The sequence below is a fragment of the Caloenas nicobarica genome, chromosome 14 (assembly GCF_036013445.1).
Source record: "Caloenas nicobarica isolate bCalNic1 chromosome 14, bCalNic1.hap1, whole genome shotgun sequence".
Lineage (NCBI taxonomy): Eukaryota > Metazoa > Chordata > Aves > Columbiformes > Columbidae > Caloenas > Caloenas nicobarica.
This window is the reverse complement of record NC_088258.1, coordinates 5,342,580-5,369,992: the sequence shown is the minus strand read 5'-3', so window position 1 is coordinate 5,369,992 and position 27,413 is coordinate 5,342,580. Positions and strand designations below refer to the sequence as shown.

Sequence of the window (27,413 nt, the reverse complement as noted above, 5' to 3'; positions counted from 1 at the left end):
GTTTCAGAGCTTTTGGAAGCCCAGCTCAGCTCCTCAGACACGCCGCGGCATGTCCATGTTGTTCTCAGCAAAGGCAGCGCAGTGTTATATAAAGAGACCCTGGGTAGCTTTAAAATCACCGGCTGAAATGATGTGAACAGCCTGCTTGCAGCAATACAGAACTCGGTGGGGATGGCAATATTCACCCCAGACGCGGCATAAATTAACCTCAGGAGAGCTGTTTATTGCCCAAGGTGGACTTCGCCAATTAGTACAATATGGCTCAAACCATTTGGAAGTTAGGATTGTCACACTGGTCATAAATCGTGAAACAAGCAGGAGGACATCTCCCTCCACCCCCCAAATGATGATTAAAGTCTTCTAGCCACATTTCCCTTCCATTTGGCAATTACATACCAACAGTGCTTCCCAGAACAACGTCAGCCAGAGCTGGAGCCGGTCATTAACTTCAGATGCAAAAAATAGCCTCACCTTAAAAATACAAATATATCGCATCACTTAAGTTTACAGGAAAGTAGGTATCTTCTGCTTCTAGAACAAGCCAGCAATTATTAGGCATAAGTCTTCGAGTCTACCTATTTTCCAGGTAATCTGTTTTGGAGTTACCAAAAATAAATTAAAAAAAAAAAGTCACTGAGTCTTTTCACAGGCTGCAGTTCAGGGAAGTCTGGTGGCAAGAACAGGGGCAAAACTCGTATTGTTTCTCAGAGGAAGAAGCAATACTTCTACACTAGGCTGTTTCCAAAAAAAAAAAGAGTGGGCTTGAAACCACTCAAGTGTCTAATGTAAGAATTAATCCTAGGGACTACATAATTAACGTATATAACACACATTGTTAATTACACAGGGTGGTCTGCAGAAGCATCTAATAGGCGAGTTTATCCCCTGTCTGATCACCTCCCCTGCATTCTGCCCATTATCTTGTTTCCACCAGCACATCACTACTATTAACCACTACCCCAAAACACTGCATGCTATTTAAACCTCTGAAACCGCATCCACCATCTGCTATTAAAACAAACACAGAAAAACTGCTCTAGAAATATTTGTTTTTTCCTTCTCGAAGCGAAGATTATTTGCAGAAGTTATAGTCGTGCACAATGCAGGGTGGACAACATGCGATCATGCATTAGAGAGAGCTTTAGAGTTTATTTTCTAATGATGTTCACCCAGGCTACGAACAGGAGCTTTCCACCACTGGCAAGAGATGATTTCAAGGTTTCCCAGGAGCACAACCATTTTGCTCTTACTCTGGGAACTTTCTATGCTCAGATTCTGCCTCATGAAAATGCTATTTGGACTCAGTGACTACGTTACTTACAGGATTGTGTCTCCCTCACCCCTGCGCTGTGAATTCTGTGCTCGCAACACAAAGGTATCATTTGCAGGCAGATGGATCTAAATATAGAGTTAATGAACACCTAAAGAGATTCCTTCTATTCACCCCAGGTTCCTGTATAAGGTGGGGAACGACCTGTTGGAGAGCAGTGTAGGGGAAAGGGACCTGGGGGTCCTGGGGACAGCAGGGTGACCATGAGCCAGCACTGGGCCCTGGTGGCCAGGAAGGCCAATGGGACCTGGGGGGGATTAGAAGGGGGGTGGTTAGTAGGTCGAGAGAGGTTCTCCTGCCCCTCTACTCTGCTCTGGTGAGGCCACATCTGGAATATTGTGTCCAGTTCTGGGCCCCTCAGTTCCAGGACAGGGAACTGCTGGAGAGAGTCCAGCGCAGCCACGGAGATGCTGAAGGGAGTGGAGCATCTCCCGTGTGAGGAAAGGCTGAGGAGCTGGGGCTCTGGAGCTGGAGAAGAGGAGACTGAGGGGTGACTCATTCATGGGGATCAATATGGAAAGGGGGAGTGTCAGGAGGATGGAGCCAGGCTCTGCTCGGTGACAACCAGTGATAGGACAAGGGGCAATGGGTACAAACTGGAACACAGGAGGTTCCACTTAAATATGAGAAGAAACTTCTCTCCGGTGAGGGTGCCAGAGCCTGGCCCAGGCTGCCCAGGGAGGTTGTGGAGTCTCCTTCTCTGCAGACATTCCAACCCGCCTGGACACCTTCTGTGTAACCTCATCTGGGGGTTCCTGCTCCGGCGGGGGGATTGCACTGGGTGAGCTTTCGAGGTCCCTTCCAACCCCTGACATTCTGGGATTCTGAAATAGCTTATCAAATAATGAAGTGGTGTAAGACAGAGCCTGAGGTGGGACAGGGCACCACAGAGGTGTCCTTTAGTTCTTATTTGGGACGCACAGACCAAACTCCAAACGCTGCAGACTCCCCGACTATTTGGAGAGTGGTTACGAACAAGCCCACGCGGCTGTGTTGGACTAAATCCCTTCCTACCCACAAACTGCCTCTCTTCTTGACAGACACCCTAGCACCATTCCCAGCTCCAGAACTCACTTTATTTTTTTTTATTTTTTTTTTTTTTTTAAGACAAAGCCCCCGCCATGCCCCAGGTAAAGCGGCTTTGTGAAAGGTCAGCCTGCCGTTTCGGTGGTGCGCACGGCCCGGGCTAATGGAGCCGCCGCCGCTGTGCGCAGCACGCAGGCAGGATGGAGGGTCGCAGAGGACGGCCAGGAAAAATACACGGCGCTCTAGCCAGCCAGCGGGGATGAAAACACAATTGCGCTGCAACAGATAAAGGCAAGTCTCTGCAGCACGCCACCTTATTTGTGTTTTTAATGGGAGAAGATTGCGGAGTTTGTTTTAGGGCTTTTGTTCCAAAGGCAACTAAGCTCTAAAAAGCTGCCGCTCACTCCTTCTATTCAATCCTTTTTTATTCCCTGTTTATCCCCTTAATAGTGTTTTGAAGTGTTGGCACTGCAAACGTATTGCTCTTGGCCTGAAAGCACTCTGGATGCCAACTAATCAAACCTTCCCCAGACCCTTTTTTTTGCTCTTCGCGCTCCCGCAGCAGGACCCAAAGGCACTTACTCTGCTCAAAAAATCACACCCGACATCTCTGTGCACTCTTCTGAACGCCCCGGACCTCCTCTCACAGGATAGGAGGTTCTGCCCTATTTTTATTGGCATATTTTTCACGTTCTACTTCATTTTCTGGTGGCCACTTTATGAAAACAATCCTTTAAAGATGGTCGTGCTGGAGCTGAATGAAATGCTGGTTCAGCATGGAGTAGCAGAACAGCAACTGGGGAAACGGAGCTTTCAAATAACAAAACTGCAGGAATGTGAGATAGACGTAAAGACGAGCAATCTCTTTTCCCTGGAGCATGAAAGATGTTTGGAAACAGAGCCATCTCCTGGATAACCAGGCTTTCAATCACATTATTCCAGCCTCTGGAGCTCATATTTCCATCGCAGGAGTCGGTAGCATTATTATGGATAGGGCGGGTTATTTTTCTTAACATCGTGCTAATGCTCTTAAGCAAGAGATGAAGGCTTGAAGTCTCTAAGCAATGCCTACAAACTGTCCCAAGACTGGAAGACCACCCAAATAATCTCTGGACAGGGAGACGGGAAAGGTACCATCTCTCTCAGCCCAAATGCCGGGTCTCATTTCCCCGTTCTGAATTATTCATCACGTGCTAACTTCCAAACCAGCTCAGTTTTAAATTTTTAAATATTTAATAATTAGGTATTAAATATTAATGCAATTTTATTAGAAATTTTGGAAGATGGGCAGTAAGGCTCTAATTTTTAATTTCATCATTGGGGCTGACTGGCTACTCAGAGAGACTTTCTGCCTTCCTAGAAAGAAGAAAAAAGGCAAACCAAGTATTTATGGACCTCTCCAATTCTCAATCACAAGACAACACAAATAACTGGGCCATTTATTTTCCAAAAAAATAATCTTCTTACAAAAAGAGCTGAGAAACCTATACAGGGAACATGCTAGAAAGCTTTCAGCTGCAGTTTAAGGAGTCTTTAAGAGTTCCATTTGGGTGTCCTAGAGAAAGATGTCCATCTTGGGCATGTGTAGCGTATCTGACTGGTAAAGAGACAGTCGAGCAGCCTCTGACTACAAAAGCAACAAGAAAAACCCGCAGTAGGTCTCAGTTGTGATTCGGGGTGGACACAGGGAAAATTCAGCTCAACGCACACCTGAAAGGAGACAGATTCCTCCCTTTTTCTGGTGCCTCTCAGAAGGGATGTCAGGATGTACAGTTTCCCGTGAGCTGGTCTGACAACTCGGATTCATGAAATATCCACGCCTGACTCTCTCCATGTTGCTCCTGCAGACCGTGTTTTCTTCTTTTCTACCCGCTCCTTTTTAGCGGATGACATCTCTTTAACCCTGATCCATGCTGAGAGCAAGCCCGTGTTCCTGTCCCACTGTATTATGAGCGCACATTCCCTACCGCGGCAGAAATTGTATGGTTTACACAAAAGATGACACATAAGCCCTGGAATTATATGCAAATGAACGGATCCGTTCCTCACTTCTTACCATTACAGCTCTGACTTTCCAGCAACTGCATGGGGTAATTTCCGCACCAGCTTTCAAACAAAGGGCATCTCTGTGTTATTAACATCTCACTGTGGCAAGCAGTTTGTCACCTTTCACAAAAATGATCTGAAAAGACACCAGCAATTATTCCTAAGGAGATTATTGGGTGGCTATGTCCCAGCACAGCAGCTGGAAGCTAAAGTAACACAATATTCACTGGGAAAACTCCTTTTCCAAGTCAACAGAACATGAAGCAGATTTAAAAAATGAACTAAATTGGAAACAAACACAAAACTCAAGGAAGCGTCAAGCTTGTTCCCTTCAATTTTGTTCACGTCTATACCAACATTAGCAGCACATCTTCAGAAAGGAACTAAAAGCTTCTGACTGACACAACATGACAGGACATTAACTTTGGAGACTTACCCTGGGAAGCAGCTTGATATATCATAAATAAGAGACCCTGAGGAAGAATGACTCAAGCACCTCTTTCAACCACAAAAAATCAAGGTGATTTCTAGGTCTTGTACATTCGATTCTTCCAATATTTTTTAAGCACTGAAGACTAAACATCTGCAAGACAGACAAGTGTTCTCCTGGGATTCCTGAATAATTCCTGGTTGTATCTCATAATAGGACCCAAGAACCAATATTTGCTTGGCTAATGTTCACGAGTGAAGTGGGGCAAAGAGCAGAAGCCCTATCAAATTTCAAGCAATTACTCATGGCCCTTGGACAGAAATTAGTAAGTAGGGTCCGTGCCTGTGCAAGAGGGACCAAGGGATCCAGTCACCCAAATTTCTTCAGCAAATGGTGTTGGAGAAGGTGATGCTCTATCAGCTGTCCTTTGAAGACAGATAATTTCTAGTTATATATCAAAACTATATTTAAAAAAACCAAAAAACCCAAACCCACCACAAAACCAAAAAAAATACCGCCACCACCAAACCAAACCCCACCAACCAACCTAAAAGTCTCGTGAAGTTAAATACTTTTGCTAATGAGAAACTAGTTTGTTACCTTCATCTTTGTGAAAAATGCGTTTCATTACTTTGCTGGAAGCCTCTTCTAAACACGAACACTCATATTCAGAGATCTCCTCTTTGTAGCCAGAAAAGCACAAGACAATCTGGGCAAGTTTCCTCTTTGCAATAATAGGAAGGAAAGAACGAACGAACTCACTCTCACTGCGCTTTTTGAGCGCATATTGTCAACAACTCTAAGCTCAGCCTTTACATACAACATACAAACATATTTAAAAAATTATGAGCTCTGCCTATTTCAAGTCCAAGAAACATCTGTACAGCACATAACGGTCCAAAATGAAGCACTTCAGTGTGTTTGTTTCTTCACCAACATTTTAAAAAGTTTCTCTACATCATCTAGGAGGTATAGTCCAGAGCTAAACATCAGGCTGCTGTCATACATTCACACAATACCTTCCACAGCATAGGACAAGAAAGTCAATATGTAGAATACTACAGTCAGGGGACAGAACAGATCCATGAGGAGGTGAGGATACACAGTGACTTTGCAAAGTTATCTTAAAGAGCAATTCATAGAATCAGAGAATGTCCTGAGTCGGGACACACAAGGATCATCGATTCCAACTCCTGTTCCTGCACAGGACAACCCCAAAATTCACACCGTGTGTCCGAGGGCGTTGTCCAATCGCTTCTTGAACACTGTCATCTTGAACGCTCTTCTAGAAATCAGATGTTACTAACATTCTTTGCTATTACTCATTAAAAAAACCAAAAACCACCCAAACCACACACTCAGAGCACAGAAACACAGAATCTGTCTATTCAGTAGATTAAAATGCACATTACAAAAGTGCCTGTACGTATCTATTCACTGCAGCCTTCTTGTCCTTATCCCATCTCCTCCAAAAGCCTTGGGATGAGAACTGGTGGAAGCAATAATCACCAAAATATTTCCTAATTAGTAATTTTTTAAAAGCAAAGTAGGAATAAGATTTTCAGAGAGACAGAATGCAGTAAAGATTTCAGGATGGAGTCAAGCTCTCTGAAATCTCTTAAAAAGAAGAAAAAAAAATGAAACGAAGGAAATGGTGGGATTTGTAAGAATAAGAAAATGATGAGAGATAGACAAACGCAGTCAGCCCACATGTGGCTGTGTGGACCTACCCATTAAAGACACCTCCCATGGATCCTTAGAGCTCCTCTCAAATGCAGAACGAGGACAGTTTGAATAAAGGATCTGACCACCAAGGAGGTTAAAATTGGTATCGTATTAATTCTTATCAGCTGAGAGACTTTGGTGGAGGAACAATCAGGAGTGGTGATTGATCCCACACCTGCGTGTTCAAGTCAGCAGAACCAGCTGGGAAGATCCACCAGCAAATTACCCAAATGACGGATTTCTGCTATTAATACAAGGCAGAGGGCTCAGTATCTCTTTTGTGGAAGGAAGGCCACTGAAAGAGTCTAGTAAAGGGACTTGATACCTTGAGAGTTTAGAGCTTTTTGCATAATTTGGACCACAAATAATAATAATAATATGTTCTGACAGAGGGGGTTTGAGTGAAGAAAAAGGGTAAGGGAAGCAGAAACATATTCTTAATGAAAATATCATTTAGTAATTTTTTTTCTTTTTCTTTTTTTTTTTAATGCGCTTAAAAAATTCCACTGAGGTCACCGTTCTGGAGAGATGACAAACTCCTGGGATAAAGGCTGGAAAATCCTGGTAGTTGTGTCACATTTAGCAAGTCAAAGATATGTTTGTATAAGGCTGTAGAGGGCTAAATCCATTTTACATGCTGTATGTATTATTAATTTCTGACAGTGGGCTTAGAAAAACCTAATTCGTTGGAATACGAGCTCCTTTTGAGCGGAGGGAAGCCTTTTCAAAACTCATCTTTTATTGACTGAGTCATTTTTGAGTCAATCTGTCTGCTTTCGGCAAGACAAGAGTTTTAAATCTTCTCTCTTTTTTTTCCTCCTTTTTGAGTCGTGGCAAGTCTATTAAAACCTGCTAATGTATGCAGCAAGGCCTCTGATTTGAAATGTAATGAATTCTTAGATAGTGGCAGATTAGGGGGAGAAGATGATAGAAACAGCCAGAGATGTCAAAAAAAGAACTCTCCAGAAAAAGAGGAGGAGAAGGGCAAGAGGGAACGAGAAAGATTAACCCTTTTTACCCAGAAGCAGAAAATCCTTAAGCACCATTAATAGAATCCGTTAAAAAAGCAGGACTGGAAGAAGCAGAACATCTTTGGGCTTGCCTGGGGCTGAACGAGACAAAGAATAAATGAATCTTTCCTCCTAGAGTCTCTTGTAAGATTAGGTAATTCCCTAAGTGAAAAATGAATAACTTAGAGAAATTAGCTCCATCCATATAAATAAGCCTTCATATTCCAAACTCGTCACCCAGATCTTCCCAGGCGAATGCCCTGAAAAATTTTTGCTGTTGTGTAACAGATGGTTTCCTCCTCCCCCCTTCCTTGGTTTAGTTCCAACCGCAATATCTTTCAGGTGATCTTGTTTTAGCACAAAAATGAGCATTTTGGGTGTAAATCATCAAACTCGTTAGCGAAAGGATGCTTGGCAGTTTTATTGCATTTGGCATCTTTGAAGCGCTGGACAAACGTTACGCGGTTACACAAATGAGAGATTAGCACTGTCTCCATTTTACAGATAGAGGAGCTAAGGAAAAGCAAGTCAGGGATGGTACTTAATTCGACAGCACTGATCTGGTGACAGCCTAGGCTGAGAATGCAGAATCTGCTGAATCACAGCACAGACCTGGGATATCTTCCTGTTTAACCGGAAAATTCTTAGCTCAGCCTTGAATTTGATGGCTTTAAAAAATAAAATTAGCTCTATAATAAATCTATAATGAAATAAAACCTTAGAGAATACAGTCTGATGGAGCGCAGCTGACCCAATAGATTAAAATTAAAATTAAGATCAGCATAACTGGTGCGGGTGAGTAAATACGGGGGACGGAGGAACTGGCCCTGTCAACCTAATGCCCCTTTGCTAATGACAGGCACGGAAATGTTTTAACAATTGAGAAATCCCAAATATCAGAGGCAAATTCCTCCAATTTAAGATGCAGCAGAGGTATCTAAGCCCATGCATGTCTTGAAGGAGAGACTGTCTTTCCAAGGCATTTAGTCCTCTATCACACAGGTCAAACTACAAAAGGCAAAACAAGTTTAAAGAAGTGCAAAGTTAGCTCAAGAAGCTGCTGGAAAGTAAGCATGGGCTGGGAAAAACAGCAGCAGGAAATCTTTGCAGTGGGATACAGCGCACAGGTAAAAGCGTTATCTGGGAGAGCAGCGAGCTATGGAAGTGAGCCTGGCTTTTCAAATCGCTCCCAGGTATTGTCTGCTTTTGCTGGCAGAAACACATTTTTTTCCACCCTGGAGAATAACAATGGCTTTACGCCTGTGCCCACTATCTCCTGAACTCTGCCAGTCCTTTGATGTGATTCTCCCCAACTGGGAAACCGTCTTTTCCTACCAGTCTGTTTGTTTCACGACCCTGACATGAGAGCTGCAGAATTCACAGATAGGAACTTTTACATCTCCGCGTATTAGTGCTTTTGGAAAGAAGAAGAGGTTACGCTTGCTTTTATGTATGTAGACACAATCTCAACCTTTAGCTTGGTCTCGACCCTCTGATTCAATAGCTGGCACTCGCTCTCTGAATCAGTAATGAACTAAAGGTTATGGCAGGGAGCACACTGCTGTGGATATACCATTTTTCAGAAAAGATAAGAAACTTAGACCTGGACCATTACAGAAGAGGCAAAGCATCTCCTTGGCAGAGCATTTTTATTTGGGGATGAGGGCACGACCCAGGGCTGTGGTATCAGCCCTTGTGTCCTCTACAAATGCCATTCGCGGAACCGCATTCTGTCTCCTCCGCTCCGGAGTTAGAAAGTCACTTCTCACTTTCTGCCATAAGGACGGCTCCTGTGTGGCACTAAGCCGTTACTACATTTCACGCTGGCTGTGGATGCATTTTAGTGATGGATGAAGCAATCCTAGTGTATATTTCCTATAGCTGTGAAGTTTACAGAGCACTTTGGGAATCCCGCGAGGCTGACGCGCTTATTGCAGCAAGCACTGTCGGCACAAACCGCTGCAGCAGCCTCGAAGAACAGCCTAGTCCAGAATATCACTATTTTTCTTTTTTTAACTGCAACGTGCATTTCCCCTGCACAGCCTCTTGACGTCTCCTTTCTGGCCTGTTTGTTTGGAAGATGTGCTTGGTTCTTGGCATTGCCTGAGCTCTTCCATCTCTTTAACTCCTCAGAGCTCTGAACCCAATGCTGCCTTGGTGCAGGACCTAGCCTGTTTGAAAGAAGATCAGTCAAGAAACCAAGATCCCTGATGTTTAGTCATCCAAGACAATATTTTGGTGTAGGAAAAGAGCATCCCCTATAGGTAACCTTGACACTTGGTCTCCCACGATCCACATCCAGGGAGCAAGTGGAGTCTTCCACCAGCAGAATTCCTTTCAGTTTTGGTTTAGAGAAGATTTTACTCTCTGCTGCTATGAGCTCTTCTCACTGGGGTCAATGACACTGAGTGCCACGGAGACCGTGCTGCTGGTCTGAATGGCCCTGCTGGGACAGGTCAGCCAGAGGTTTAGGAAAAATATATGGCGAGGGAAGGGAAAAATGGCAGGCACAAAAGGTCTCTGTGCGTGGGATGTGCAAGCAACAAAAAATAGATTTACCCAACTAGGCTAAATCAATGGATTAGCTCTGTGCTTGAAGAAAAAGTTATCATTAAAGGCTGTGCTATTCAGAAGCTCGCTTTACATCTGAGAAAAGTCTGCAAAAATCCTCTTGCATTATCCCTAGCCTTATAGATTTTTTCTTTTCATCTGAGACTCAGAGTGGGGATTACCCATTAAGGTGCAATAGCCAAATCACATTGAATCTATTCTCTGTTAAAATAAGAAAAAGCTTTGGTCTTTCCTATCCTCTTCCATCTCATTCCCTTCCCATGTCTACATCCAAAGCATTTACCTCCAACTTTCAACAGACACACAAGTCCTGAATACCAAGAGGACACACAGGATGATGTCTAAATAACAACACTCAATTCTCTGCCCTACAGGCTGCATCCTGCTTCTTCAGCACCACACAACAAGAGTTCATTTAAAAACCACCATTTACTTCTGAAACCAGCAATGACAGAGATAATAATCACCAGTCAGCATTGACCGATTTTGACCTGCGCAGTTTCCTTGATTTCACCCCCTTTTTGTGAACGGTGGCGCTGCTATAACGGTGACAGCAGCCCTGGGGTGTTGGTAGCGGAGCATCTGGCCTCAACCGCACCATTGTGCTAGAACATCTGCAGTTGTCCACATCTGGCCAGCCCGACGCTCGACCCAGCAGCACCAGCTCGAGCAGATGGTGCTCAGCAAGGGATGAAGGGACCGAGAGAACCAGCTGTGCCAGACCTGCCTCTGCCACCCCGCTGGGACCACAGCCACACGGAGTTACACAAGGGAGGTTACCAGTACAGCTGGGTGAGGTAATAAAAGCAAAGGAAACCTAAAGAAATACCTTCACAGGCAGGAGAAGCACAAAACCACAGGCAACTGAAATGCTTTTACCACATTTGAGTTTTCATAGAAGCGTGTTTGCTTTTTCTCAGCCACAGAAGTCAGACTGTAAACATCTGCTCCTTCGTGCAGTCTCTCTCCCACAATGTTTTGATTTAGGTATTTTCCTGTAATGTTTGCAACTTAAACACATCAGAATTGTGCCAAGGCTTCTGAAACAGTAAAAAGGACTGGAGTTATTAGAAAAGTGAAAAGTTAATAAACCCTGAGTCATTATAAGAAACTTAGGAGAACTCTAGCATTGCTCTGAAGCATTCTGAAGAAGAGGATCTGAAATTACCTTGAAAGCATCTTTCCAGTAAAACTAAAATGACCTCCCTTTCAGCATGAGACCTATTGAAGTATCTCGATCCTTTAGACATTATAATCTTCCTTCTGTACAGCCACACGCCAGTTATAACATCAAAGTATTTTGGTTGATAGACATTATCAACAGTTGCTTCCAAAAGTCAGTGAGCTGGACGCAAGGCATGGCTGGTGTTCTCTCAGTGCTATTTATTCTGCTGCTCTGTTAATCGTATTTATTTGTATTAGGATTCCAAAACAAAAGAAGTCAATTACAGCTTACTAGGAGTTATGAAGAACTTGTGTAATTGGGCTCCTGATTTAGTTATCAATATAAATAGACATGCCGCACCAAGAAGTAAAAGATAAAGCCACAAAGCAAGGTTTGCACTATTTGCAGGCACCCAGAGTAAAAAAACAAAATTAGAGAAAAGCTAAAGAGATTTTTATTAATGCTTTAGATGAATTGGAAAAAAGTCACTTAATCATAACATTGTAAACAAGGAAGTTCTACAGAACTATTTAAAAATATCTGAAATTGTTTCAGGAGCCCCATTGATTTGAATTAGGCAGCTGCATAATCACAGGGGCTGCAATTTTAATGAACATTTCAACAGGAAATGTAGAGCTGATTATATATATCAAAACAGGAAAGATCCAAATGCTGCAGCTCCTCTATTTTTTTTTCGTTGTTTATTACCTTAGTGTGCATATCCAAACCAGCTCCAGAACTAAGGCAGAACTTACCCGACTGCCCCTTTCTCACTGGTGGCAGCTCCCAGCGCTCCTGCCTGCAACTCTGATCTCCCTGTCTTGATACACGTCATTAGGCACAGCATTATGAAAAATAATTAAGGATTCAATCAGATTTTACACCGGATCAAGTGACTGGAAACTTCAATGCTGTGCTGCAGTTTTCCTTTAACATACTGTAGGGCATGTTATATATACTTAATTAGATAATGTTTATACAGTGCTTTGAAGAAATAGGGAACTCTGTGAGGGCTGGGTCATATTTTCAGAAAGGAAAAGAGCAGTGTTGAGACGGCATGGGCACCGAGGGAGAGCAAAGCTCTGAGAAACCGAACACCACCTTGTTTTCAGAAAGGTTTCGGGACATCTGAGAAAAACCAAAAACATCAGCAGCTTCCAGCACCGAGGTACTGAGAAAAAACCAAAAGTTGTAAAACACGGGATGCTGCAAAGGCACTTAAATGACAATGTTGCTCATACCAATGTGAGAACAGTGGTAACAGAGTGAGGAAGGCAGCAGCACCTACACAGGAGAGAAAAACTTTGCGTATAGACAAGCACAAGGCATTGATTACTACTCTGTGCAGGCAATTTGCAAGATAAAGATTCACACAGAGTTGTAGGCCTTGATGAAACAAAAATGAATGCGCTCCACTCCTGTGAACACTCTTATTCATAGGAGTGGGAACTAATGGAATAAAAGCATCTTGCTTGCTATTATTTTGTAGCGAGGGAAACAGGGCTCTTTTTGCTAAAGATAGGGTGCTTTGTTGGCTGCATACTAAAATACTGAAATACTCTGCAAAATACAAAAATGTGTTCATCACAAAAGTCTTCCTAGAAGAAACTGAGGACAGTTTTTCACCAAAGCATCCAGAGCGAGCGCCAAAGGGGATGCAGATCACCGAGAGAGGGGGAAGACCAGGCTCTCCTGTTGATCGGGATGGGACACCACACACGTCCTCAAAGGGCATCTGATCCAAACCTCTATTAAAAGAATTTGAAGAGCAACAAATCAAGCTGTGGCTAAATCCACTCAGAATGGCAACGAACAAGTGATGTTGCATCCAGCCACTTGCCTCCCTACAGGGCAAGCGGCACAGAGAGTGCTCCAAAGAGTTTCCAGCAAGCAAAGAAAGCAAATAATGTACGTAGGGAGCTTTAAAAATGATTGCAAAGAGAGCCCTCAGCTTCTGTTTCATGCGTTGTGGTTTTTTTTTTTATTTGCCTATAACTAAATTACATGATTTCTTTGCAAGTCTAATTAAGCAGTTAATTGATGCTGGTGCCCTTTAGCATCTGGCATTTAAGATTAAGTAAATAATGGAGAAAAGTGCATGCAGCACCCAGCAATAATTAAACACAGCAAGGGTTTATTCCCCCACCCTTCCCCATTTCAATCCGTTATGTATAAATCTCTGAGGATAACTGTCTTTAATAGCTTCAAATACACTTACACACCATATAATGATACTTGACAGCAGTATTTTTTCCTCTCAGAGATGGCAGATAGTAGGTGTATCTTTGATCTTAACCGGCAGGTTTTATTTTACACCCTGCACTCGGGGGAAGGAAGAGTTTCACTGCTGAAACTCCACCCAGCTGAAGGGCACATCAAATGGACCTTCATGGGAACACACTTCTGGATCCACGAGTGAGAGTGCTGGGATCACACGTCAGAGATTTGCGGTCAGACCTCTCCCTTTCTCATGCGTTTATTCCTTCCCGATGGTCCATACAATGTTATTCATCCATTTCCTGCAGACTATGGAAATGCAGATTATACAAAAGATTTCCTGTTAGTCTTCTATGAGACAGATGGAGTTATATCGAATGAAATGAAGCTGTACAAAATAAAAGCCCTTTGGACCAAAAGAAGTATCCAGAATCCTAGACATCGCTACAGAACATGGATTTAGGTGGGGGGAAGCCGTGTTATTTGCAGGCATTTTCAGGCGCTGCCTCCAGCGTTGCTGGTGCGAGGCTCACTGCAGATTGCTACACACAGGCACGTCAACTCACTGCTTGGAGAAAAAGAGCAACAATTTCACATGCAAAAAATCTGGTCAGGAGACACGTCTGCCAGGGACTTAAGTCCTGGCCATATTTTTTTTGTGTGCAGAGCACTGCGCTGAATATTTGCAGTCTGATCGCAAGAGTTCAGTTTCCTCAGAAGGCCACAGATTAAGGACTCAAGTTACAAAACCTACTCCAAGATTTGCACAAAGCAGTGTAAAAAACCTCTGAAACAGCTCGGCATGCCCGGCCTCCGCTGCTCGCCCCACAAACCCACTGAGGAGCATGAAGATCACCCCCTGCTTTATCCTGCAGCAGGTTAACGCGAGTCAGACTGCCTCTCCAATACAGCTCTGATTTAAACTAGCAACAGGACGAGAGGTTTTTAGTTTTTCCCGAGCTGCCTGACAGAAGGCATTGCCGCCCGAAGATTAGCACCGCAATCTCTTTAGGCTCTGCAAGCAAGAAAAGCCGGCGCGGAGGCTCATGCCCACCTCCCATGGGCGCTGCGAGTCTTAATTAGTATCTCTGGCACACCCCGAGACCTCTGGACAGAGGGTTCTACAGAAGTGGAAAAATATTATCATCATTATGCCTGCTGCCACAAGTGCTGGCGTTCAAGGCAGAGACTTCAGAGCAGACGGGGAAGTGGCGAGCACGGCTGGCTGCAGCGATAATTTCCCCAGCGCAGGTTCTCCTTGTTGGAGGCGGCTTCACCTCTCGATGGCTGAAGAGCGAAACAGAACCTGCGCTGACAAGGCTGCAATCCGCCGGTCAGTATTGCTGACACGTTCAAACCGGCCAGCACTCCAATCGCTAGAAAGTAAATCATCCAGGGGACTTTCTAATTAAAAAAAGCTTTGCTTTCATGGCAATGCCTTCTCCTGCCTGTCACAGCTTGCCCTCCCCTGAATTCTGATCATTACAGGGAAACAACAAAGAATTAGTCAGCTTTTGTTAAGTGTCAAACATTCCCACTCTAAACAACGAGCAAAACAAGGAGAGACATTTTATGGCTCTCAGAGCAACTTTATACCTTCCTAAACACTATTTCTGTACCTCTTGCTAATTGCTCATTTGCCCTGGTTTGATGGAACAGCCTGGCTCACTCCACCTTTGGTGGAGGAGAACAACAGTGTTTAACGTGCTGCAATAAGTGGGATACACGTAGCTCTAATTTTTATCCTTATTTAATTCTAACTGTTGGGGTTAGCAGCCCAAGATTCAGAGCTACCTGAGGCATAACTAAGATGCCATTAGCTTCAAATCTGTTCACGGGTGCTGCAAGCACCCTCTCCATTTCATTTAAGACATCGCCTTGCAGGTGAAGACCTTGCATACATGGGAACGTTCTGCTTAAAATTTTTAATTTATTAAAAACTTCCTAGAGACTCCAGAACATAAGCACAGCATAATGCTGCCCTCCTCCTTCTGTGGGGTTTTTCAGGTTATAAAATGTGAAGGATCCTATATTAGAAAGAAGTGCTTTGAAATGGAAGTGAAGAGGAATTTGCACTACTCCTGTGGCACCATGGGGGTCCAAATACACTCTGCGGCGAGCTTGCAAACACACGAGCACGCTGCCCATGTACCTAGGAAGGCACATATCATGGAAACAACCTGACCAGGACTTACTTCAAATAGCGGCTGATGATGGAAACGCCTTTAGCCCGCCTGTGTTATGCAGATATAACATCACCACTTCTAACTTGGGATTTAATTTTACCACTGTTGTAAAACAAGACAGGATCTTTGCCTCGCCTAAATTCTGCCTCATTCCGGGGAAGTCATCGCAATATGGCAGTCTAAAAGGGGAATCACACGCCGTCGTCATTATCAGCCTATTCAGAAAACCTTTGCTGAATCCTTCAGATCTGCGCGTTGCCTTTGATGCCACCGGCGGTGAGGTTTTGATGACACATCCACAGTCTCTAGCGAAGGTGGATGCTGCCGCCGCCTCCGGCCCTTCCTTACAGAAGTCTCTGATCTATTTAACTTAAATACCTCTGCTCCACACCTGTGATGGTATCTGATCATCGCAGAAGGTGACTTTACAAAGTCGCATACCTACCCAATAACCCACTATGCTACAGTACTCCAACAGGATGCATCAAGACTCTTCTATTCAATACAGACAGAAACCTACTCAGGCAGCCAGAGAGAGAAAAGGCAATTCGTGAATCTGATTTCGACCAGCTTTTCATCTGTCTGATTTTCATTCATCGAGCTGGAGCCAGTTGTATATAAGAATGAATATGCTGTTCCCTAATGGAGGCTGGATTGACTTACCGCTCTCTAACTGGAGCTCATGCCAGATTACCTGGCACTGAAATGGAGAAAATGTGGAAACACTGAAATAGCGAGTGAAGACTGCATCAGCTGCTGTGACTACATCAACCACACCGGGTAGCTTTAGTTTAGTCTAAATAATGGATTGCTCCCAGATGCTCAGAAATCCCTGATGGGCAGGCACGACTTTCCCCTGAACTTTAAATCTTGCTATGGTTTAACCCCACGCCTTCGCCACCCTGGCACAAAGCCACGGCAGAAGTGTGAGATGACCGCGCCAAAGCCAGCGCCGTGCAGAAGCTGCGGTCGATGTACCGGTCTGCGCCCCCCCAGGAGCCCAGCACGGCGGCGCTCCGGTCACCGCTGTGTCCACCGGCGCATTCCCAAGGCGATCGCAAGGTGCTGGCTTTTTCTCGCGTCTTTTTATTTAGGATACTGTGTGATTAGTAGCCACTGGACAAGCTGCCCAGCATACCTAGACGTTATCGAACCAGGCTGATGGGTGTGAAGATGTGAAGAGAGGCTTCTCGTCCTCCCTATTGACATTCTTATGTCAGTACCACATTCCAAAGGCTATCACAATGTTATCACTGTTATCGCTGATGTCAGTGCCATGATTAAGATGGCAAAGTAATTACAAGTGTCTGCTTTTATACGCTGATTGCTTTCCAAATAAATGTTCTCCATTCCAAATAAATCCACTATGGATTAACGCTTCTACTTGCTCACCGCCTAGAATGTATTTGATTAGAAAAGCCTGATCAAAACTCTGCTTGACCATTTTTCAGTGCTTCACCATTTTTCTTTTCCTCATCAGGAAGAAAAGTGTATCCATTAGTTAACCTTTTCAAACACATTCTTTTTGTAGTCTAATTCAAAAAAGGATTATAAAAAAATCGTCAGACCTGGCATGTGAATAGCTTTTTGTGAGCGCGGGGAACAAGTATTCATATATCAGAACATCAGCATGGGGAGATAAGAGTAGCTGTATATGTGCGTGCTTATCTGAATGCAAGATCAGTACTGTGAAACCAGCATAAACACCAAGGACAGAATCCATATATTGATGTAATTCTTAGCAGTACGAGTGCATTTGCGTGAATTTGCAATTAAATAAAGCTTATTCCTTAAAAAGAAAACAAGAAGTTAAGGATATAATTCAAGGTCTATTGAGATCAACGGGAAATTTTTCCATTGCATTTGAACATAGTTCCTCTCCCTCCCTCCCAACATGTCTACTAGAATATCAAGGAAGAAATTACCTGGAATTTGTTTGTACTATTTTTAAACAGACCGAGAAATTCTCAATTCTCCTAGTCTGCTTTCTAACCCAGAAAATCCAAAGCTGTCTTCTCTTCCATGGCTAACATTTCATGCATTTTAATCCACACTAGTTTCATACCAAATAAAGTCATTGAAAATACTACAAATACATGTGGGTGACAAATGAACTGATGTAGGAAACATAACTTTGAATCTCCTGACTTTTATGCAATTAAAATATCAACTTAATTGTTGGATCTGTGTAGCTTCTCTCATTTTAATATGTAAATCAGTTTCTATTACTCTATAGCTCAAAGAATGTGTTACTCGGCTTACTTGATTAGGCTGGGAATTGCTGGTCCTGCTGTCACTATGTTTACACTTTGGTGACAAGTTTGCACATCAAATTCACATAATGCAATGTCATCAACTTACTCATCAAATATAAACTTCTTAAATACAGTCGCTGCTCTAGAATATTGAAGCAGCCTTATTTTACTTCATTTATAGCCCCTAAATCATCGGAATACGTTAAAAGAAAAATTTGGAACACAACTGGAAAACAGTATTTCCCAGGAAAATAAGCTTCCCACAGAGACAGGCAGGTAAACCTGAAAAACAGCCCATGCTGAATTTTAGTTGTGTGTTCCCCCTTTAAAATGTGGAACGACAACATGCTTTATTTCTCAGTCTCCACACATTCACTCCACCTCATTTGGGATTCAGTGTTAAGGCGTGCCTATTTATTCTGTGAAGACACTCAGATTTCAGCTCCCGGCCACGTATACTTACCTGGAAATGGAAATGAGGGCTCCAGAGAAAAACCAGCAAATTCAGCAATTTTTTTCCCATTATGAACCTGCCGTAACAAGAATACCACCATCTTGGATAGTATTGAGAGGAAAAGTGTAAATAAGTTCAGTATTTTCCCATTCCTGTCATCCTCCTGAATCTAATAAACATCCCCAACCACGGGGACATTCACCTTGCCAGCACAAGGCTTTTCAAGACATTCCCGGTAACCTCAACAGCCATTGCAAAGCTCTTCTGCTAGACTTCCACTACTCTCTACTGCTCATAAAGGCGTCAAGCTTTAATTTCCAGGAGGGACAACAAGATGCCAAGCAGAGATCTGAGGCTCTGCCCTGCCGGCGAGCTCTGTCGCGCTGGTTCTTCTAATGCCAGGGAAACGGTGTCGGCCTCAGTTTGAGACACCGGCACAAGCTTTTCTTCTCAATCCTGCTGATGAATGAAAGAGCATTTTCGATGGTGCGGCTGCAGGTATTATAATATTGCATCTCCTTCCCTTCAGGAGAAATGCTGGACTGGAGAGATCTAGTGGGAGCATCCTGACTGCTACACAGCCACCAAGAAGGCAACGACCAAATAATGAGAGCCTGACTCAGATACCCAAGCAGGAAAACACAACTGCCAAACTTTACCAAGTCTCATACAGCTCAACAGCCTGTTGGTTTGTCTCTGGTTGATAATGAAACCATCAGCACAGAGGGATATAGAAGAACCAGGGGGACGTAGAACAATTACAGCCACGAAAAGCGTTATCTGCAACACAGTAGTTTCTGTATGGTACAAATTTGAAGGTGTTTTATAGGGATTTGGCAAGTGGGAAGGGGTTAAAACACAGAAGAAGGAAGGTTTCAGGTCCACTGACTTCTCTCCATGCAAAGGCTCTGCACTGCCCCTCGTTCTAGGTGGAGGAGCACAGCTGCTTCTGGGGACTCGAAGGGACGTGACCGGTAGTGAGAACAATTCATCCTCACGGTCACTTCATGTTTCACTCAGAGAGTGCACTGAGAACTAGAAACCAAAGTCAGGAAGCTTAAAAATACTGTGAATCTCCTCTAAAGCCACATATAGAGTAAGCGAGGAGATGACAGAATACTCCTTGTCAGCCCAGGTTTCTCCACACATTTTCTCTGGACTTATCTGGTCCCAGAAGCTACCTCTAACCTTGTCACCTAGACATTAGCTACCTCTAGCACCATCTGCTTCGGTAAAGGTGACCTCTTCCTTCTCAGATGTAATATCACAACTTTACTGTGTCAGTACTGAATAGGGAGAACAACCCTAGGAAATAGCAACCTTCTCCCCAGTGGTATTTTCTTACAGTGCTGCTCATTTCCATTACACCCAGACTCGAGGCAGGATCTCCAAGCCCAGAGACGCTTCCCTTAGCAGCCTCTTTCCTCATATTGCTACAGAAACCACTGTAGATATTCTCACAGTTCATTGCTTCAATTTGGTCCCCCTCATCACATACATGTTTCTATTTTCTTTTCCATTTCCTTCTCCATCCCAACTTATTTTACTATTTCTTTCTTGGTAAAGTGGCTCTGTTTTCTCCGGAGCAAGCCTTCTGCTTCTACTAAAAATTTTGTAATCAACTTCTACACCAGGGGCGTCAAACTCCTTTTCACCAGGGGCCGCATCAGCCTCGCGGCTGCCTTCAGAGGGCCGAATGTAATTTTAGGACTGGATAAATGTAGGAGTAGTTACATTTGTACAGTCCTAAAATTACATTCGGCCCTTTGAAGGCATCTGCGAGGCTGATGCGGCCCCCGTTGAAAAGGAGTTGGACACCCCTGTTCCACACAGTGCCGAGCAAGATGGCAGGAGATGCTTTGAAACCAAACCAAACCCTTGTAGGAATCACTGGAGCTCCGTTCAGACGTGTTGTGCAGGTTCGCAGGCTGCCTCTTACAAAAGCAGAAAAACTGAGGCCTCCAGAAACACGTGAATCGGGTGAAAAAGAGGGGCCAGGAAGAAAAGCTACAGCTCTTCTGCTCTTTGTGAAGGCGAAGTACAGTCTGGGTAGTAACCTCTGACTGACATCAAGTTTTACACATTCAACAGCTACAACAGAACTCGGTTACAAGATTTATTAGAAACCTCTGGCTCCCTGGACGGCAGACGGAGGCTGAAAGTCCCAGCAATGTCTGGCTGGCACCTCCCGTCACGGTTTCACAAGAAGCTTCAGGCATCCTCGGGGCTTTGCCCGGTCAGCAACCCCTGTCCCCCCGCTCGTGTCCCCGCTGTTCACAGCGCAGAGATTAAGTCGTGCTCGGGGGCAAGTCTCTGGTTGCCGAACAGACGCATGGCATGCTGCCACAGGCAGGACACACTGGGTTCAATATATTCACTGCTGCAATGACTTCATTTCTGTGTTATCTCCAAAAAAACTTGGGGATCTATCTGGATGACAAATGCTATATATGATAAAAGCAACTTTTTATTTTTAAACCTAGGAACATTTCTTTCAGCTCTCTTGAGGTACTATGCTTTCATTCAAGCCAGGGATCCTGGTTCTTTATAGGTGCCTGTGCAGACTTCAGTAGTGCAGAGCATCTACCATCAAAGGACAAGCTGTTGCTGAATCAGGACACACAAAGGCTTCAAGGTATTTTTCCCTTGTCGCTAGACTGCCCAAATCTATGGACATCTTTGTAATCTAAAAGGGTTTTATGAACTCTGCCCATCGACTACTGTAACACTGTCAATACTGAAGTACAGGAGGTCCCAACTTGGCTACAGTCTTTTAGGAAAACAGGTATATTTAGCAGCCCCATCTCGTTACCTATAGTGCTGGGCTGGGACAAAGGGATATGGATGATAAGGAAGGAAATCATAGTAAGCTCTATTTAAACTACCAGCTTATTCCCAGTCTTAATATACTATTCAGGTCCCAGACCGGTCTAAATGACTTGCAGTAGAGAAACTAGCACCATAAAAATAACAATGATAATAGCTAGCTGAGAGGTGAGGGGATTGCCCCAAGGACGTACCGCTCTTGAGCTGCACGGTCAGCACGGCCAGGACGGCTCCGAGTGGGTCAGGTAAAGCAGCTCCCAAGGACTGCAGCTAATAACACTCGTCCTGTGTGCTACTTTCCATATCATTTGTGTTGTGCACATTAAAGCTATGCAACATTTCTGATGCAGGTACTAGTAGGGAATGATTTCTTCCCCCATCAAGAACGTGTGGCCACTTCTGGAGTGAAAGAGGACAGAACTTCATCAGTGCGCAGCAAAACACCAGAGGCAAAGACAAGCTCTTTATGAACTTCAGAAGAAATGGGGATATGCAGAAAGCAATTACTTTCACTGAAATACAGGCAGGAAAGGGCTAACATCCTGCTCTTACCAAAAGTCCCTTAACATTCGAAGACAGCGACTGCCCTGGACCTTCACTTCAGAAAGGCAAAGCCCTCAGTACAAATTGAAGGGGAACTGGCATGTTAAACATCATGAGAGAAGTGTCTCCTAATGAATCCTTCCCTGCTTTAGGAAGAGGCATTACGTGATTGAAAAAGAGCTGCACTCTGTGCACCCACCTGGTCCAGCATCGTTTGACCAGCGAGATGCTGGGAGCTGCCAGCACCAAGCGAGATACGGAGTCTGCGCTGGCACACGCACACCCACCAGCAACTAAGGTCACAGAAAAATCCTTCACCAGGTGGACGCAGGTTTCATGTGCAGGTGCAGCCCTCACCGCGTGTGGATTTCCTAAACACAGAGGGTAGGAAGCACCAAGGCTTCCAAGCAACAACAGCTCAGCCAACTGTGGATGGAGAACAGCAACTTTTAAATTCCATCTGCTCCTTTTTTGTCACCTTCTGTACTCAGAAACACATTCATCAGAAGCACAGGCATGCTGGGACAGTGACAAATTTTACCATCTCTGGCTTGTCACTTCAATAAGATTAGTTTATTTTAATATTAATTCATTACCCAATTTAATTCTAATTAATTAGGTTTTTACAAGGCCCTGACATGGCAGCGATGCTGGAGACAGCCTCAGCTGAACACCAGATGTAGCATCTTTTTTTAGGGTCAAACACCTGCCTCAGAGTGAGATTCCCTAGTTCTTCATCCAGGACCCTGCTTTTCCCTAACATGAGAAAAAGGACACTGAGATGGATGAGTAGCTTTCCTTTTTGGTGGGATTATGTTCAGGAAAATAGTTCACTTCCAAAATTCTCCACAGATGGTTGAAATCAGAGTTGATTTCCCCATCCTCTTTCCTGGTAGGGGCGCCAGCCTGTCTCTCAACAGAAAGAATATTAAAAGCACATTTCCTCTTTCTCACAGAGAGAGACTGCAGGAAAGAAGAAAACGCTCCACTTGTACCTACAGAACAGCAATAAATCATGAGAAATCATGGAAAATTCGCATAACTGCATTCTTTAGCCAGGACCCAGCTTCCATGGGTCATCCCATTCCTACCTTCAAACATATCACCTTTTAGGATAAGAACACAAATGGAAATAATCAGCACCTGAAACATTCTCATTTCTACCTATGCTTTGCTACAATACACAACTTATTACTTCTTTCAGCTCCCCGTTACCTGCCACCTACCTATTTGCTTGAAACTAAGACTAAACTCCATCTCCAGCAGTACCAGAAAAGAAAAGTGAAGAGGTCCGCCAGGACCAGACAAGACAAAAAAGGAAGATCTAAGCAGACAGGCCTGGAGAGAAATAGGAAAGAAGAGGAAAAGCTATGGAGCTGGAAGAAAAAAAAGCAGAAGAGGCAGCCTGAAATACAAAAAGTGGTGGGGGAAAGGTGGGAAGAGAATGGGAAGGAGAAACGGAGAACTGGAAGAGATTCCACGTCTGGGCGGTGATGCCCCCCGCCACCTTCGCAAAGCTGTTCCAATCTGCATCCCTGTGGCAGAGACAGGAGGACTCGGAGCCTCTCGCCAGGCGGGAGCCTGACCTTGGTGCACTCTCCTCTTACACAGCCCAGAGCCGGGCAGCCACCGGCAGAGACACAAAACACCCATAAACTTAAACCCCGTTCTCATAATGCGGCTGCCGTGGATCTGCCCCATTAATACTGCGCAACCCCGCGTGCGGATTTATACTTTGAGAAAGGACGGTGTGTTGTTATAGCTCACATTGTTCAAATCTCTCCTCTGCAATAGCCCTGGTACTCATTTTAATAGAGACTATTACAGCATAAATGAGAGGAAAGGACCACTGAACTGTGTGGCAAGTTGCCAGGCTGTGCTGCAGCCTCCAGCGGTTATGCTCAAAGAGATTTAAAGTCCAGTATAACCTTGATTTTTAATAGAGTCACATTTAATGAGCTTTAATGTCCACAGTAATAATTTCCTTATTACCTATCCAGGAGTCGGAACTATGATCAGAAAAAACGTGGTGCACTCCAGTCCAATGAATGAATTTAATAATGGACAATACATTATTACCAAAATCATCAACATCATTGCCCTTAATGACTTTTTTTTGTTGGTGTAATTATAATTCTTTGAACCTCAAGCGGAATTGTTGCAGACCACATAAGCTTGCTGAACACAGCAAACCTGACTGGCTACAGGCCACCCAAATCCCTCACTTCTGCCAATAAGCCATTCAGGGTATATGGCAAAACGGGACAATACAATTGTACATTTACTTCTATTGGTCAAAAGGCAAAATACAAACTCGCATATGACCTATGTTGCCTTCCCGGCTTTTATCTGCACTTTTTCTACTCTGTCCTTGGTCTCCCTTCATCCCATTCACCTCTGACATGAGGGACCTCCCACCTCAAAAGCTCAGAGCGCTGAATTTGCCTCTTGCACGTGTCATACAACGCAGATGGATAACCAGACAGATGGGTACTGCAGCTGACAGAAAGGGGTGCAAGAAAAAGCCTAATTCTTGTTATTTTTGTACAGAAACAGTTCCACAAACCTCGCTGAAACCTGCTCCCTTGTTACGCAGAATAAACCTCCCTCCGCAAGGCAGCTGACTGCGCAGTGACAAACAGAGCAGAGGGACTTTCTGCCGCACGCTCCCCATTTCACACCTTGCAGACACACTAAAATGGAAGGCATACGGCAGCCGTTCCTGGGTTCAGGACTGTTTATAGCAACATTCCTCATGCATGGCAGCGATGCAGACAAGTAAAAGAAAAAAGTCAAGATCTTTCCATATAACCTGGCTTACTGTACACATGCCCTGGTCTCAAAGACAGTCATCCACAAGGCTCCTCCATCCTTCACTTACAGCTCTTTTCTCCGTTTTGTTTACGTGAAGTGTTTCCAGGCACTCTGGGAAAGCAAAGGGCCCTCCTGTGACTGTGACAAATACCACCGCAGTATTTCCCACCCTGCTACACTCTGCAGCTGATGCTCTTTCCCGTTTGAGTTGGTGACCAGAAGTCAGAATGATGTAGCATGGGACTGGGGCAAAAGGAAAAAAAGCATCACGTATATTAGAGGCTGGAAACACCCTGAAACCCAGTGAGCTGTTTGTTTTCCTGGTGGAATCAAAGGCAGAAAAGAAAGCAGCTTTAAAAATGCATCCCTTATAAGCTGAACACAAACCTGGTAACATCCCAGAACAGAAGTGCCTCACAAACAGCTAAAAGCAGCTGCGTGAAAAGCAGCAGAATAATAATTATGAATAACAAATCACAGAAGGCATACATAAGAAACACATTCCTCCAGAAGAAACGGTCTAATTACTGGAGGTGATACCCCAGGGGTTCATTCCCCAGCAGCAGAGACACCGAGCTGACCTCCTCTCCATCCTCTCTGCCCCGACCAGCGCTCCCCGGGGCGAGGGCACCGGCACCCGCGGACCCGCAGCAGGAGATGTGCTGGGGCGTAACGACAGAGCGGGGCACGGGGCAGCAGCATCTGCTCTAATTTAAAAACCAGTGCATTTCAAATTCAAATTGCAAGGCAAGAACTATCCCCAAGAACTGCTCGAGTCTCACAGGAAGCTCCTGCAGGCAAAGACAGCATTCCTTCAACATTCGGGAAGTGTTTAATGCTTACACGTTTGTTAGAGCATCCACTAACAGCAGTGACAAACTGTCATTGTACCTTTACCATCCAGCCAGCTCTTCACTTTATAAACCACTCCATCTACGCTTCTTACCGTCATATTTTTAAGGCTATATAGCACCATAATCCAGTATGAGATGCTGGAACAAGCACGTTGTTAGCAGTAATAAAGTACTGTTGTTTGATGAATGGGAAAACTAGCAAGCTACTTCCAGAGAATTTTGGAGTCATCACAGTGAAAGCTTTTTTTTCTTGTGTTATTTTCTTTAAACCAGGGCTCTGCCATTTTGTGAGTCTGGAGTTTCCAGCACACACAGCCTTCGAGGAAAGCTCTGCCCTCTTCCTGACCCTCTTCCTGCCCCTGACCTCCAGACACTGACCATGTACGTGCTGCTGGATCACCACAGGTTAGCTCCACACGGACCTACAGCTCACTTTTATTTTTCTCTTCTCTAACAAAAATGCGTAGAGGGCAAAGTACACGTGAGAGAGTTGCAGCAGTAAGATCTCTCGGGTTCTGCAGCATGGACTCGACTCTGCGTGGTCCCCTCAGAGTGCTGTAGGTGATGGGTCACGTTTTATTGATATCCTTACCTTGATTTACAAAGCCTGAGAATATGTCTGGAGGTGTTGACTTTAGGGTTATTGTACTAAAAAGTCTCGTTCAGGTATGTGAAGGGAAGACAGACTGTACTGGAGGAGAGCCACAGATTCTGTGAAATGTATTTAGCTCGGTGAAAGATGTACTCTATTTTCATGGAGTATTGAATGTAGCTGTGATTAATGGGGCACATATACACTGATAAACAATATTAATTTGTTTTAAGCCAGGTCTGAAAAGATTTCAACCGCTTGCTTCCCTGCAGCTATGAAAGTTATTTCCTGCTGTCTGTACTACCTCAAGGGCTAAACCAGCCCTGAAAGGAAGGAAATATTTCCTTTTACTCCATCGGCAGCACCAGCCTATGAAGGCTGCTGTATTGGTATTTCATTTATCATGAACAAATGATATGAATTATTATTATTTATCCTTACCACTCACCCTCTGTACCAAACTGCCTCAGGATTGCCACCACACATTCACTCTCTCTTGCATCAACCCAGTTTTTTTTCATTTTCCTGATAACCCTTCCATCAAGCACACTCTCTGCAATGTCCCCATCTGCTCCTGCCGTCGGTTCCTCCGGCAGTACGGATGACTAAGTGCATCTCCACGACTAGACGCCAGCAGCCTACCTGCAACTTCTTGTGGTGACTGAAAACTCCCAACTCCTTCCAAATTCCCAGGGATGGAGCCGCCTCCTTCGAGCACCCTCACCAGCTCCCTCAGCCTTTCACACTCCTCCTGGAGCTGCTGCTGCTCCTCCTTGCGCTGCTGCTTGGCCAAGCTCGCTGGGTTCATGCTGAAGTGGAGAACTTTGGTTCTGCTGGGGTCGTAGTCACCCTGCGTGGCAGAAACAGAGGCAGATTGAGTAACTGATTGAACTTCCAACTCCACCCAACCTGTGCCACTCTTCGTGTGAAGATAAAAAAAGTTTCAGCAGAAAAAGGGACGCTTAGGCAGTGATAACGTTCTCTTCCAATAGTTGAAGTCAACCAAACCCAGTATTGCTTCTCCTTCTCTTGCTACTCTCTCCTTAAAAAAAACAAAACACCAAACCTACAAAAAACCAACCCACTCAAGAGAGCTTGCTCCCTGGCTGACAGCTCCGCAGTTAAATTTAACTCCAGGAATGAAGTTTTATAGCTGTATTTTAAATCTCTTGACAGCAGGAGATTATAATGAACACACAGATACACCCTTAAACTACAGCAGGACACTCAGCACTCGCCTAATTTATTACTCGTACGAGCCAGGAACGTCCATATGACTCCAGTGGTGGAGTCTTTAGCAAGTTGTACCTGCTCGTCCCAAGCAAGTGAACAGATATTTCATTTTATACGTTTTTCTCAGAGGTGAGTT

The 27,413-nt window shown here is 44.3% G+C and overlaps 1 protein-coding gene across 3 annotated transcripts in view; it reads right to left on the bottom strand.

Annotated features, from left to right (window-relative positions):
- The window catches only part of MAD1L1 (mitotic arrest deficient 1 like 1), a 370,492-nt gene that overhangs the window by 101,077 nt on the left and 242,002 nt on the right, over positions 1–27,413 (bottom strand). For all 3 annotated transcript variants that reach the window (XM_065644520.1, XM_065644519.1, XM_065644521.1), the window contains one exon: positions 26,687–26,894. In XM_065644520.1, the coding sequence (XP_065500592.1) occupies positions 26,687–26,894 (208 nt within the window). The remainder of the gene's footprint in view (positions 1–26,686; positions 26,895–27,413) is intronic.